Raw genomic sequence first — 15,825 nt, 5'->3', positions numbered from 1 at the left:
GTGGCTTGTAGTGAGGATCTTTCATTTACATGCTATTTGATTACTAAATTAATGTAGTATCATTCTTCGGCATTGTATGCACCATATGTCTGAATCGAATGGATTGATCGCGGAATATTAACAGTTTTACAGTTCATATTTCTACATCTGCCACCTTCAGTTTTTTCACTGATTAGGTGCCTTTTGCTCTCTCTAAATCTGCAGCTTTCCTGATTTTGTCTTTGATTAGCTGTCATATTTAATTGGTGGAATCTATGAAATGATTAACACTGCATTGTCCTTGTATCCCCTTACAGCTTTTAACTGTGATATGTTATTACTTTCGACAGACCATTTTTTATGTTGCTGGCCTGTGACTGAGTGAAGGTTTGGGTAAGCAATCTGGTTATTTGGCCATAAAGTTTGGCCAGTGCTAGGAAACACTGTAAGCAGATGTTCCACTTATCACCAAGCCTTCACTTTCTCATCTAGCATTCCCCATTCCTATTTTGTTACACATATTTCTTTTTTAATCTCACAATTATCTCTGGGCATATTTCTAGTGCCGCATGGAGGATATGTCCTGAATCCAGGGTTGGGTGAATCAATCAGTTTTGGTTTCTCTTGGTTTCTCATTTTTCCAACCATAAGTTCTGTTCCCATTTCCACATCAGTTTGTGAATTGTTTTTAAAGTCCTCATGGAAATTCTTTAAACCCATCAGCTGATTTCTCCTAAGATTTTCCCTAACGGAGTCATTTTTGAAAAGCGATTTCCCCCAGTATAATGCATTTTTCAGCAATTTGCATACTTTATCCTAGTATGTGCATTTTGGGCACGTTCCTTGGCTATAGAATGTCATTTCTAAATTCAGAGAAGTGTAAATTTTGAGGTATGGCTGTGTTTCAGTTTGCATATTGTTTTGGAAGGTCTGAATTTGGTAGGTTTCTCTCTAAATGCGAATTTAATCCCTACCAACACCTGCATTCTTCGCTGAACATTGTCTGTCTGTCACTGCCTCCCCAGCATTTTGTGGCATCTTCTTGCAAACTGGACAGGAGCATTTTCACTGGGAGAAATGAAAGGAAATCTTAACTACATTCATTCATTCATTGAAACGTCAGTCTTTTGTCCAAAAATCTTCCAGGAAGCTGGGAGCTGGTGCTGTTTCATACAAAGTATATTTTCTGTCCGTGCAAGGATATGTAATATATGAAGTAGCAGATAAAAGGAATTAAATCCACGGGCAAGTATAAGGCATGGCAGCAATTCTTCCAGCCACAGGATTTGCAGGAACTGATGCTATTTATAACTACAGTCAACCAGTTCTCATATTCCTTTCTCCCTGCAAAGGCACACAAAGAGAAGGTACAGGGCAATTTGTGGGTGAATTCGAATAAGTTTTACTCAGAGTCAACTCAGTAAAACTAATGAACATTGAAGCCTTTTCCCTAGGTATTATAGGTGAAGAGTTTCCAAGAGAAGATAAAATACTTTTTATGTATGCAACAACGGCAGCAAGAAGGCTACTAGCTCAGGGATGGAAAGAAGAAGAAATACCAACAAAAGAATGACAGATGAAACTGATGGAGTATGTGGAAATGGCAAAACGGACGGGGAGGATCCAAAACCGGGAAGATCAAGTATTTTCCAAAGACTGGAGTAAATTTGTCATTTACTTAAAAGACCACTGTAAACAGTTAAAGTCTTTGGCAGGGATATAAAGACACTTGTAATGTGGAATTGTTTTAATGGTAATTATGGTTATACAATAGGTAAAGGTAAAGGGACCCCTGACCATTAGGTCCAGTCGTGACCGACTCTGGGCTTGCGGCGCTCATCTCACTTTACTGGCCAAGGGAGCCGGCATACGGCTTCCGAGTCATATGGCCAGCATGACTAAGCCACTTCTGGCGAACCAGAGCAGCGCACAGAAACACCGTTTACCTTCCTGCCGGAGCGGTCCCTATTTATCTACTTGCACTTTATGTGCTTTCGAAGTGCTAGGTGGGCAGGAGCAGGGGCCAAGCAATGGGAGCTCACCCCGTCACGGGGATTTGAACTGCCGACCTTCTGATCAGCAAGTCCTAGGCTCTGTGGTTTAACCCACAGCGCCACCCGCGTACCCTTATCTAACAATAGTTAGATAAGGGTAAAAGATGCAGTAAATTTAATCTTAAACATGGAACCCATGGAAGGAGAGAAGGAGGTCTAAGGGTTCGAAAGAACTCTGTATTTTAATGTTTGAAATCGCTATGTTTTATATATATATATATATTTTTTAAAAAACTTAATAAAAATTACACACACACACACACACACACATATATATAGATACACACACTAGTAAAAGCTATGGTTTTCCCAGTGGTGATGTATGGAAGTGAGAGCTGGACCATAAAGAAGGCTGATCGCCGAAGAATTGATGCTTTTGAATTATGGTGCTGGAGGAGACTCTTGAGAGTCCCATGGACTGCAAGAAGATCAAACCTATCCATTCTGAAGGAAATCAGCCCTGAGTGCTCACTGGAAGGACAGATCCTGAAGCTGAGGCTCCAATACTTTGGCCACTTCATGAGAAGAGAAGACTCCCTGGAAAAGACCCTGATGTTGGGAAAGATGGAGGGCACAAGGAGAAGGGGATGACAGAGGATGAGATGGTTGGATGGTGTTCTTGAAGCTACCAACATGAGTTTGATCAAACTGCGGGAGACAGTGGAGGACAGAAGTGCCTGGCGTGCTCTGGTCCATGGGGTCACGAAGAGTCGGACACGACTAAACAACAACAACAGATACACACACACACACATATATGAGAAATTAATGAACATTACCAAGATAGGTCCATTAGTTTCAGTGGGTCGACTCTTGAGTAAAACTTGGTTGAGTCCCGCCCCGTGTGAACAAGCTCAAAACTGCATGCAGAATTATGGGACGTAAACAGCAGGAGCAGCTGGGATCAGTAAGATGCGGGATTTTTTCTGTCTTAGATCCCCTAAACTGCTAATACAAAGACCATAAGAAGTTCCCCATTTAAAGGCTTATGCTGAATGCTCTTACTATGCCTGTGCTGTGTTTCCTTGAGCCAGTTACCTCTGCCCTGTGTTCATAGTGGACTCGTAGAAATCAAAATATAAAAATAAAAATACCCCGCACATATAAAGACATAATAAAACGTCAAACATTTAAAACTACCCAATGCAGGGCTGCCTTCATATGTCTTCTAAAAATTGTGTAGTTCTTTATCTCCTTGACATCTGAAGGGAGGGTAGCACAGCCAAGAAGACCTTCTGCTTTGTTCCCTGTAAATTCACTTCTTGCACACATACACACACAACACATATGCAGCTGGCTGGCAGAGCCAAACAAATCTGCCGAGAAAAGCCGTTTTTAAAAATGAATGAATAAATAAATAATGTTTGTAGACGTATTCCAAGCAGCGATGAATTCTATTTAGCCTCTAAGGAGAAGAGAATTTTGGTCACGCTTCTATTTTATGAAGCAACAAAGAAAAAACAGACTGTGTCGGTTCAAAAGCCCCAGAGAAAGATTTTAGGCTTTCTGTGTAATGTTGAAAAATGGGAGCAATTAGGGATTACACTTAACCCCAAGTACATGGCATTTTAGACTGCTGGTTTGTTTTGTTTCCAGGCAAGCCCTGAAACAAATGAAATTGCCATTAGGGTCAAGGGAGGACTGTTCCTGCCGACCTGATTTCCCTTAGACAACTCCTCTCAGTTCAGCTTTGCATTGATCCTTTTCGTTGGCTCTTCCAGAAAGTACTTTCTTTTCCTTCTCGTGTTTAGCTTTCAACCTACATTCTCTGGGAGTGTAACAAATGCTCCTCTTTACCTGCACAATCCCTCAGGTCTACGCTTCTCAAAGTGTGAAGTACACTTCCTTATGCAGTCGCCTTGGCTTCAGGTCACTTCAAACGAGCGAGAGCCTCCTGTACATAGCTGTCAACTTACAGATTTGAAAATAAGGGACCAGCAGCCTCAAAAATAAAGGATCAGCAGCCAAAATAAGGGATTTTGGCTTAGCTTATACAGAAATCCGGCACTGATGGAGCCATGCTGCTTTGGCTGCCACTGACTGTCTTTTCCAGGGGGTTGGGTTAGATGATCCTAAGGGTCTACGACTCCCACCAAAGAAGAGGGGCAGACAAAACTGATGAACGACGTCGAGATGGCAAAGCTTACAGGCAGAATTAGAAACCAGGAAGAGGACCTCTTTCATAAAGAATGGGGAAAGTTTATAATTTATTTGAAAAGCTATTGTAAAGAGTTACATACATTGGTAGGATTGACAGAAAACTTGTAGTAAAAATTTGAACTACAGTGGTGCCTCGCAAGACGAAAATAATTCATTCCGCGAGTCTTTTCATCTTGCGATGTTTTTCGTCTTGCGAAGCATGGTCCGTCGCAACTGCGCCTCTTCAAGCGGCTTTAAAAAAAAAGTGCAAGACGTTTTCGTCTTGCGAAGCAAGCCCATAGGGAAATTCGTCTAGCGAAGCAACGCAAAACCGAAAAACCCTTTCGTCTAGCGAGTTTTTTGTCTTGCGAGGCATTCGTCTTGCGGGGCACCACTGTATGGATGGACAAATGATTGTTAAAAATAGAGTTACGAAAGGGATGCAGAGGGGGAAATCACTACATTAAGATGCTGCACTGGTTGGAGGGGATGCTAAGCAGCATGTCGGGGCTGCTGTCATCCTGGCGCGAGGAATTCCATCGGCACTTCCCCACCCGAGAGGGAGGGAGGGAGAGAGAGGGAGGGAGAGAGACTCTCACGCTACCCGCGCGAGCCCAGCATGAGGCGGTTGCAGCGCTGCAGCGGCCACTAAAGCACCGTCCTTCTGCATCCCTCCCCATCCTCCTCCCTCAGGCTGCCTCCTCAGCCGCCGCCGCCACCTCCAGCTTCCCCTGGCAGCGGCGGAAGTCTCACAAGACCCCTGGACCCTGGGCAGGAAAGTACGTGCTTCAATGCGTAGCGTATAAATGGCATATGTAAAAATGGAAGCCCATCACAGCAGTCAGAATGCATTTGTGTTCAGATTCCCTGCCAAACTCTTGCCTGTCGAGACTTGAAACCTTTCCAGTTGTATCCGTGCATATCTGTGATGACGGCAGCTGTCTGAAAATTGGATATCAAAAGTTGGTTCTTGTAGTCAGCATTCTTTTCCCCCGCAAATAGGTTTAAAGGATTTGTGACTGCATTCGGCGCGATGGCTTTCCTGTGACTGATTCTCTCTGATGGCTTTTTAAAGCTGTCTCTCTGAAACAGACATTTTGATCTTAAAACTGACTGAAGTTATATGTGCTTTCCCTTCAAAGAATTGCTTTTCTTTTCTTAAAAAAATGTGGGTGGTATATACACGCCCAATGGCTTTTATGTGGGCACTGTTAAAAGACATTTAAACCCTTTTTAATGAATAGTGGAATTATATGTGAGGGAAGAGTTTTAAATTTTGGGGAGCAGGTGCTTTCAAACATCACCAAGGTGTCGCAGGTTCCTGTCAACGCTAGGTGTCAAAACACTAAGCTGGACAAATTGGGTAGTGGAAGAGGGGATCATAGTCACAGGCCCCTTCTCACAGACCTGACTTGGCCATGCTGGTAATTTCCAGATTCGATTACTGCAATGCAACCCTTCCAAGTGTCTCTATTTTCCAGGACCAATCCCAGATTTAGTTGTCCCGGTTTCTGATTTGATCCCGGAATGCCCCTCTTTTCTTGAGGACATCGTATTTTTATCAGAGGAATGTTGGAGGGTATGGAGTTATGTGCTCTATATCCTTGAAGACGACTCAGAAACTTCAGCTGGTCAAAAATGGAGCAGCCAGATTACTGGGGTTCCATTTAAAACTTACATAAACCCTTGTTTTGAAATTGCTGCACTGGGACCGTCCCTGTAAAATAGGGACACTTGGAGGGTCTGTAGTATGTGAAGTAGCCGTAAGAGAATATTGTAAGAACCAATCCTCACTTGGGAGGAACAGATAACTCCTAGGAGTCATATGAGAAGACAGTTGAACGAATTCATCATCAGGGTATCTAAGGAAAGCCCACAACTTTTGTTTGAGCAATGAAAAGAAACAGCAAATCTTTGAAGGGAAAGTACCTATAACTTGGGTCACTTCTAAGGTCAAAAGGTGTGTGGTTTGGATGCCAATGCCATTTTGAATCATTACAGTGGACCAAAATGTGACTTGGGTGTGGCTTGCCCGGTTTTTGGCATGACAGGCCTAAATTCACAAATTACACTATCTATTTAGCAATGACAATTTTTTTGGTTCCTAAAAATTCCCAGGCAGTGCCAGGCACTCCCTGGCTACTATTATATCATCTAATTCCAGCCTATTAAGCACAGAGAAAGTTGTTGCAGTGACAGCAGGATTGTGATTGGCAATGCTGGAACAAGCATCATATTATCGCTTTTCACAGAGACAAGCTCTCTTGAACCCAGTGGTTTTTTCAAAGAGGGCTCAAAGTTGTTGAGCTTTTTTTAGGATTTACCCCGGGAAATAATAAACTCATAAACTGCCACAGGGGCTGGATTAAACTGACTGGAGGGCCGGATTAGGCGCCGGAAATAGACTTTGGACATGCCTCTGTATGCTTTCTTCTTCTTGCAAAGATTTACTCCTTGCTGTCATGTTTCTCTGCCTGGCTGGGACAAAAAGAGCAACCAAGAGCCTTAGAACAAGCACCCCCTGAGAATCTCTGCTTCTCTTTGACTTTAACCCTAGTCTAACCAATTCTTTCTAACTGTCTAATAATATGCCTCGGGTACTGCCTAGCTGTAGCACAGATACACATGGAAAAACTATGACTTATCACAGCGCATGCCACATTCAATGAAAATCTTGACCTATTCTTTCTTGGGGCAAGCAGAAAAGTGAACATCAGGTTCATCGCAGAAATAGCAAGCAGGCAGCTATTTAAAATAAAAATGGATTGCCTATCCCAGCATCATTATTAATCGGGATCAAATATATATGTATCTCAAAGGGCAAAATCCCCCACCACTGATTTTCTCCCTTTTTAAAAAAGAATAGCAGTGTTTGTTTTTATCACAGGATATTTCAGAGATGTTTTTATGTTTAAGTGGCAAACATTACTCTTTGCAACGATTTGAACAAGTGGGCTGGCAGATTCCATGGTAAAGATTTCCATGGACCCTTTAGCATTATTTTGCTCTGAGATGAGGAAATGGAGAGGAATGCTAATGCAATGCAGCTTTGCAATAATCAGGGCAGGGCTGTGGTTTCCGGCAGTTCCTCCCTTGTCCTCTCACAGCTTTTAGCTGCCAATAATTATTTTAAATTATACTGTAGTCAAAGTGCCTTGTCAGCCAGAGTGCAGGGATACTCTACTGTTAACTGCCACCCACAGGTTATTGTTTCCTCGTCACAGCTTCTCGGAATCACAGAAAATAGATGAGAACAAAAGAGCATTTAGTTCAATCTCTATTAACTGAGACAGGATTCACTAGAGCTGCCACTAAACAGGGTGGGGGATGGAAATGTTTAGTAACGAATATCCTGAATTTGGATTAGATGTCTCTGTCTCCGTTAGAAGCTTAGTTTATAACCATTTAAAGATCATCATTTGCAACAGCACTTATTAGGAATAAGCATATTAGATTGTGTCTGCTCACTGTTCTTTCCCAAGTAGCTATTCCAGGTGAAGCATATGGTAATTTTCAGTCAGTATAGCACAATGGCTTTTGGCGTGGACTGGTTCTCTCTCTCCACCCTAATTTCTACCGTCAGATATCGGAGGAAACGAACCTGCCCTAGAGCAGTGAAGTAGCATGGGGGAGGCATAGGGGCAGTTGCCCCGGGCACAAACTGGTTAGGGTGCACAACATTTCAACACCTGATGCTGACTCAATACAGCTGCATGCTTCCGTCGCTGGGCTCTGTTGAAAACAGCTTCTCTGTGCGAACCAGGAAGTGACCTCTCCAGACAACGGAACGACTCTTCTTATTTCTGCAGCTGTGATCTCCTGGGTGACGCAGACGCCGCTAGGCAGTTTAATGCGCATGCATAACCCGTCCGTTTCCCTGCCTCTGCACAGCCCGGGTCACTGGCAACCCGCGCTACACCACTGCCCTAGAGTAAAAGGTTTGGAATAGACTGCCTGTGGGACCCCTTCCAAATGATTCTCTGTGGTAGGCGTGACTCCCATTTCTACCTTAAGGACCACACTAGGGGTAACCAATATGGTACCTGGCAGATGCTGCAGACTACATCTCCCATCACCTCTGATGGATAGTCCTATTAGCTGGATCTGTATGTGGAACTACATAAAGGGCATACCAGTCTCCATGGCACAGAACAGAGGCTGGAAGTTGTCAATGACTCCAGCTCCAACAATTGATTCACAGTTTTAGAAACAAGACCTAGCATTTACGCGGGGGTGGAAAGAGGCAAACAATCCATGTGTAGGAGGTTAAGATTATACCAAAGAGCGCCTTAATCGTTCTATTCTTATCCCTTGCAAAATACAGCACAAGTGGAGAGGGAGATGGGGGCAGGGTGGAAGGAAAGGGGGGTATTGCGTTGAATTGTCACAGTTGCCTTGTGGGGGAAGCCATTTTAGAATTATTTTTAAATCCGTGTAGAGGTCTATTTCTTTTTTTTTTTTTAATTCTCTGTAGGAAGATACAGGATGCAGCTAGGTGTTTTTTCCCCTTTTCTTAATTGCTCTCAACATTCATGCCTACCAGGAGGTGAATGAGTAACACAGGCTTTTGTTTTATTATCACTATTAAATAGAAATTCCCTGTCTTAAATATACAGCCTACTTACTTCCAGGAGTATTTGTTTTGGTGCTAGGACACATTGACAGGTGCCTTTTATCAAGGACCTGTGTTGGTGTTGTCTATACAGCACTGCATACCCTCCAACATTCCTCCAATGTAAAGAGAGGCATCTTATTTAATAATAATGATAATGATCATCATCACCCATCTGAGTAGGTTGCCCCAGCTGGGTGGCTTCCAACTTTTAAAAAACATAATACAACATGGTGCTGGAGGAGACTCTTGAGAGTCCCATGGACTGCAAGAAGATCAAACCTATCCATTCTTAAGGAAATGAGCCCTGAGTGCTCACTGGAAGGACAAATTGTGAAGCTGAGGCTCCAATACTTTGACCACCTCCTGAGAAGAGAAGACTCCCTGGAAAAGACCCTGGTGTTGGGAAAGATGCAGGGCACAAGAAGAAGGGGACAACAGAGGACGAGATGGTTGGACAGTGTTCTCAAAGCTACCAGCATGAGTTTGACCAAACTGCGGGAGGCAGTGGAAGACAGAAGTGCCTGGCATGCTCTGGTCCACGGGGTCACGAAGAGTCAGACACGACTAAACAGCAACAATACAACATTCAACATTTAAAGAAATCCCTATACTGGGTTGCCTTCAGATGTCTTCTAAAGATTGTATAGTTACTTATCTCCTTGGCTCGAGGGTTGCATACCTCTACAGCCTCCAACATTTCTCCGATGAAAATAGAGATGTCCTAAGGAAAAGCGGGACATTCCAGGATCAAATCAGAAACCAGGACGGCTTCTGTAAATCTGGGGCTGTCCCTAGAAAGTAGGGATACATGGAGGGGCTGGAATCGACTGGCAGCAGCTGTCCAGGATTTCAGGCAGGGATCTTCTCCACCTGTACCTGGAGAGACCAGGGATTGAATTGGGGACGTTTTGCATGCACAGGACATGATCTGCCACTGAGCTCTACCCAAAGAAGGCTCAGCTTTGGAATATATTAAACCACCAACAACATCCTGGCCTCCCTCCAGGGAATTTAGGGTGGTCTGCATAATCACCCTGGGAGGTAGATGGGAAGGACCACCCTACTGTACCCTATGTTCTTGTGGGAAGGTTGTGGACAACAGGAGAGGATATATTGATTAATATTATCCTTCCTAACTCGCACTAGCAAGTTTATTCAGATAGCACAGTGCGTTCCCCTATCACACAACAGGAAGCTGGTTGCAGACTCGTTAGAATCTCTTAAGATAATAAGCAATCCAATCTGGCTTGCCCAGATTGGAGTATGTTCCTGGTAAGATCCCTTTGATTCCCTCATAAAAGAATAAAGACACAACAGTCTTATTCATAAGCAGTGCTTTTTCTGGGGGTACGCAGGGGTACGCATACCCCTAACATTTTGTGAATCTAAGTTTGGCCTCATTGAGGGGCAGTTTTTCCATATGAGTAGGAAAATGAGAGTATCCCTAAACATTGTTTTAAATAGAAAAAAGCACTGTTCGTAAGTAACAACAAGAAGTTTTATTCACAATCAGGCAGAGCACAGTGATCCCTGAAGGCAGGCATAAGTCTTGATGCTATAAATTTGTACAAATAGCTTTACCCCATATAGGAGATAACCCACAGCCAGCAGTGCAGTCCAGGTGAAGCAGGAAGCAGAAAAAGGAGAAAGGGAAGATGGCTATGTGACTGGGCCTTTTACCAGGTCTGGAAAAGTCATGCCCACCTACTAGTCACATGCAAAGGAAGGATGCTCCAGCCAGGTGTAACAGGAAGTTTGACTGGCTGGACCAACATCTCCTACATGTCCACTCTAGCAAAACAGGTAATGTTGTACTTGACTGCTCCGGTGGATTACACCCCAAAGTTCCCACCTATGAGGATGCAGAATTAGGACCCCGTTTCAGATGTTGTAATCGAAAACACCTGGAGTTAATCATCACCATCATCTGCAGCTGCTAGGACTGGCCTTGTAAAAGCCGCAGATCCTTCCGTTGTGAGGGTCCTCCCTGGAGGGCAGGCTAGAAATGTGTTAAATAAATAAAGGGAATTCTTCAAACCTCCACTTTATTTGCATTAGCAGCAAAGAATTCGCATAATATGCAAACAGGTTGGAGGTAGAGGGACTAGAAAATGGAAATTTCAGCAGATGCCGCCTTTTTGCTTCAGGACGAAGCCATTCCCCAGGTTATCTGCAGAGATCAACCTCCCTCCGTCTAAATTAATGTGACATGTTTTGCCCACAACACTGATATAAACTATAAATTCCCTTAATGTCCCCCAGGACAGATGGACGCTTCAGGGTCAATTGGGTGACATGCTGTTATTCTGGCATTTCACAACATCATAGACCCTTGAGAGGAGCTACATCAAAATTTAGTCAGAGGCATTCTGCTTTATTCGCATGGGTAGAATGTGAAATACTGATTTTCACAGGATTAAATTGATTCTCCGACACTTTGGAAACCGAACGCAATCCCTAGAAAGGTCTTTATCAAACTATCCGAAACAATTTGCTTTTGGATTTGGACGAGGCGTAAGCAATGCCATTCCAAACAGTGACACCTAAAGAAAGTGACAGTAACTCGTCCCAGTCTGTAGGCGAGGATTATAATGTGATGGGTTCGCAGCAGACTGTCACTCAAAATGAAAATTATATTGGAAATGTTCTCAAGCATGCTGCTGCCTTCTTGTGCATTGCTTTCCTTTCCTGAGGCAAGAAATAGTTGCATGCTCACTTTATGAGACGGGAACCGGCAGGTCATCTCAATATATCATGAAACCGTAAAACAAGCATCCTACCTTTTGTAGCTTTAGTAACTCCCTGAAAACATTGAAAAGTCCCGTTAATCAGCTCCTGAAATGAAAGCAAGAAAGGCATGTTAGCCATAACCATAAAACCCAGTCGGTAGCTTTAACATTAAATGAGACAGCCAACTCCTAGGCTCCGGGAGTTCATCACAGACAGTACAGAAAACATTCCCTCCATTAACCGCTTGTGTAAGAACAAGTACATCCAGGTACATTTTTTTCTAAAAAATGTTTAGGGGTACTCTCAGTTTCCTACTCATATTGAAATACATCTCCAGGGCTTTTTTCAGGTGGAACTCTCTGGAACTCAGTTCCGGCACCTTTCAGGTGGACATCATTGCCATTCTATGAGAATGTTCACTGTGAGATTCGGCACCTCTTTTTCTACAAAAATAGCACTGAATTCTACACCTACCTACCTACCTACCTACACACACACACACAAACACACGGGCTTCCTTTTTATTCCACATCCATGATGATTTGGGCTCTTGATGCTAGTGGGGCAGTCACATGTGATCTCACTTTCTAAATCAGACAGAGGCAAACTTGGCCCTCCAGATGTTTTGGGACTACAACTCCCATCATCCCTAGCTAACTGGATCAGTAGTCAGGGATGATGGGAGTTGTAGTCCCAAAACTTCTGGAGGGCCGAGTTTGCCTATGGCCGTTCTAAGTTATTTGTGTCCGCAAAAGTTTTGAGGCAGTCACACTGCTTCATTTCCCACAGAGCTAGTATTGGTGTGGTGGTTAAGAGTGTTTGACTTGGATCTTGGAGGTAAAGGTAAAGGGACCCCTGACCATTAGGTCCAGTCGTGACCGACTCTGGGGTTGTGGTGCTCATCTCGCTTTACTGGCTGAGGGAGCCGGCATACACCTTCCGGCCCATGTGGCCAGCATGACTAAGCCGCTTCTGGCGAACCAGAGCAGCGCACGGAAACACTGTTTACCTTCCCACCGGAGCGGTACCTATTTATCTACTTGCACTTTGACGTGCTTTTGAACTGCTAGGTTGGCAGGAGCAGGGACCGAGCAACAGGAGCTCACCCCGTCGCGGGGATTCGAACCGCCGACCTTCTGATCAGCAAGCCCTAGGCTCTGTGGTTTAACCCACAGCACCACCCGCGTCCCCTTTTGTGATTATTACTTTGTTAAAATAAAATTAAAGAAGAATAAAATAAGCAGACACTGTTCATTCCATGCTGCTATTTCCAAAACACGCCTTGCTGCTGCTGACGGCCTTGTACCTCGGCCAAACCTATAGGCATTTTCTGGGCCTTAAGGATCATTCTGCAGCAATCGGGGAAAAATTCCTCGCTCTGCAATTCTTACATTTAGAGGGCAAATGCACCCCCAAAAGCATCCAGAACATGTATTAGGGGAAACAGAAGTCAAGCGCAAGCTGGGCATCTATGCTAATGAGAGAGAGCAACAAAGACACAAGCGAGCATTTCACCACAGGCAATGCAAGGCATATCAAAAGGAAAGGAAATAAAAGAGCACAGCAGAGGACAGAGATGCTTGTGGAGGATGGTTGAAAATAGAAAAAGGCAATCAAAACAAGCAGCTAAGACGGCAACCGTCCTTGTTCCCACCGTCTGAAAGCACCTCATATCAGCAATGAGAATAAAGAGCTAATTTATTGGACCTGTGTACAAAAAGCTGCCACAGTCTGATCAAACCATCCAGTGCTGATTATCAGGTAGGAGGGTTTCTCTGAAAGACCAGAGAGGTTATATGTGATGATTATAATTGTTTTTTCAGATCTGGTGGTTCCTTGTTTTCCACTTACATTTTGCAATCAAAAGGTAGCTGCTCCAGAAAAACGTACAAGCAAAACCGATTAACTGTGAGCGTTTCATATAGCAGGCCTCACAAGCTGACCTTTTTTAATTGTCAACTCTCATAATGCAGATTTCCTTGCTGCCAAACAAGCAAGTAATAAAATGCTGCCAGATTACATCATTCCTTCTCTTTCTGATGTTTGGGTGGTGAGCGACATTGCTTAGGAAGCTAAAACTACGTCACACATGCACAGGAGAGAAGCATTTAGCAGGATCGAGGGAGCCCTAGATTCTTAAAAGTACAAAAACGTAAGAGAGGGAAAGCATTTAATCCCCATTTAATCTACCCTGTGAGGTACGTTAGGCTGAGAGGCATTGACTTGACCAAGGTCAGCTTCATGGCTGAGTGGGGATTTGAACCCAGATCCAATGGGACACAGGTGGCGCTGTGGGTTAAACCACAGAGCCTAGGATTTTGCCGATCAGAAGGTCGGTGGTTCGAATCCCCACAACGGGGTGAGCTCCCGTTGTTCGGTCCCCGCTCCTGCCAACCTAGCAGTTTGAAAGCACATCAAAGTGCAAGTAGATAAATAGGTACCACTCTGGCAGTACCTAGCTATCATAATTTGTGCATCTGTCAATGAATTTGTGAGCGAGTCCTTCATAGCCTGCGAACCTTCCACCCCGTCGTAAGTTGATAATAATGCTACTTCTGGACTTTCGGTCAGTTGTAACCCAGTGATTTCTGTTACCGCCTTGAATACCCAGTTAGAGGTAGAGGGGTTATAACCATGCCAGTAGATGTGGGAACCAGGAGGATATTGGTCTGCGACTGATATCATAAAGACCTTGAAACCTGCATGTACATATTATATAGCCTTGTTCCCCTCACAACTGTCCTTCTTTGAAGAGAGAGGCTCCGAGGTGGAAGGTTTCTTAGATAACAGCTCTCACCTGCTAATTTCGCTATCTGAGGCAGGTGAGACCAATGAGAGCGAACAGAAGTGTTACGTGGGGAAACAGGACATTATATACAGAGGTTTTAAATAAAGGTGGGGTGAGCTGTGGCATGGAATTCTGGAAATACATTTCAAAGTCTTGTGTAGCACACTTCAAGGCTGCTTCTTACTGCCATGGATGAGCAGAACAAGCTGGAATGGGTGACTTTGGACTTTTGCCGAAAACCATATTCACCCCCCACCCCCAGTAATGGCTCATGGTCCAGCAGCATCATTTGACCACACCATACTGTGAGTTTCCCCACTGCTATGCTACATTATTGGCTGCCACTGGTCAGGGCAAGGAAACTCGCAGCAGGGTCATGTCATGTTACGGGGTTCAAGGAGAAGGAGATATTTGTGGGATGTTTTCAGCAGCAGCCTCAAGTGACCCACTCTGTCTGATTCTGCTCATCAATGGCAGCTGCTGTAGGTGCCTTTGGAAAATCACAGCAGCTCTGCGGCGTACTTTGTATGCAAAATGCAGGTTTACTCCCTGGCCTCTCCAGGTAGGGTTGAGAACAATCAAGAAGGACCGCAGCCATCTTCAAAGAAGATGGTACTGAATTGGGTGAGCCAATAATCTGACTTGATACATGGCACCTTCCCATGCTTTCCATAAGATCTTGTTTGAACATTATACACTCTTTATACAACGTCATGAATCATGTCTCCAGACAGGTATTATTAGTATTAGTATATTAGTATTAGTATTTAAATTTGTATACCGACCTTCATCCATAAATCTCAGGGCAATTCACAACATAAAACTGCTGCTTACAAAGCAGACAGAATCTAATAATTGAGCCATTTTCTTCCCTAAACAAGGATCTAACCTGAGTATTAACTTGGGACTCAGCTATACAGCTGCAAAGATAACATTTTAAGTGTGTTTTCAGTGCATTCTACAAATGCGACACTAGATGGCGCTGGTGGGCTAACGACAAATTCCATATATATTTTAAAATCTTTTTTAAAAAGCATTTTCACAGTGTTTTTTTTATATATGTGTGTAGATTCAGCCTTGCAGAAACAACATCACTCAACATTTTTACCTTTAAACTTCCAACAGGATGGGATTGTAGTCTGGTAACTACTGGGAAATAATTTATTTTAAAGCTGCTTAGCCCATCTTTGTAAACTCACTTGTGCGTTTTCTCCTTTTTTCTTTTTAAAAAATTCTATTTTCTGCCATTGCTTCTGCAGCCCTGTATTTCAGATGACAGCTTTTGGCCTATTCCCCCCAGACTTCATTATTCTAAAAGGGAAAAGAGAAACATTTGCCTGCTTCTCCTTGGCATGCGCCGCGAAACGTGTGGGTCGAGCTGCGTTTGCAGACAAAGAGAACATACTTAAGCAAGGTAATTGAGCAGATCAGTACAATGATGATATTGGAAGATATTAAACCGGGAGGCTGACGTTACAGTATGTGCCTTTGTAAACAAAATTAGCCAGCTATTTAAAATG

The 15,825-nt window shown here is 43.7% G+C and overlaps 1 protein-coding gene across 2 annotated transcripts in view; it reads right to left on the bottom strand.

The window, feature by feature from the left end:
* Positions 1-81: 81 nt before the first annotated feature.
* Positions 82-15,825, bottom strand: part of LOC309541724 (uncharacterized protein) — a 59,561-nt gene continuing 43,817 nt past the window's right edge. Inside the window, exons 4-5 of one of the 2 annotated variants that reach the window (XM_082239924.1) lie at positions 11,568-11,622; positions 82-1,323 (exon numbers count right to left, since the gene is read on the bottom strand). In XM_082239924.1, the coding sequence (XP_082096050.1) occupies positions 1,148-1,323; positions 11,568-11,622 (231 nt within the window). In that variant the 3' untranslated portion in view covers positions 82-1,147. Of the gene's footprint in view, positions 1,324-10,275; positions 10,775-11,567; positions 11,623-15,825 lie in introns of those variants that run through there. The other variant, XM_082239925.1, reaches the window with a different exon arrangement.

Source organism: Podarcis vaucheri (genome assembly GCF_965113315.1).
Source record: "Podarcis vaucheri genome assembly, chromosome: 10".
Taxonomy (NCBI): domain Eukaryota; kingdom Metazoa; phylum Chordata; class Lepidosauria; order Squamata; family Lacertidae; genus Podarcis; species Podarcis vaucheri.
This window is presented reverse-complemented; position numbering and strand designations above follow the sequence as displayed.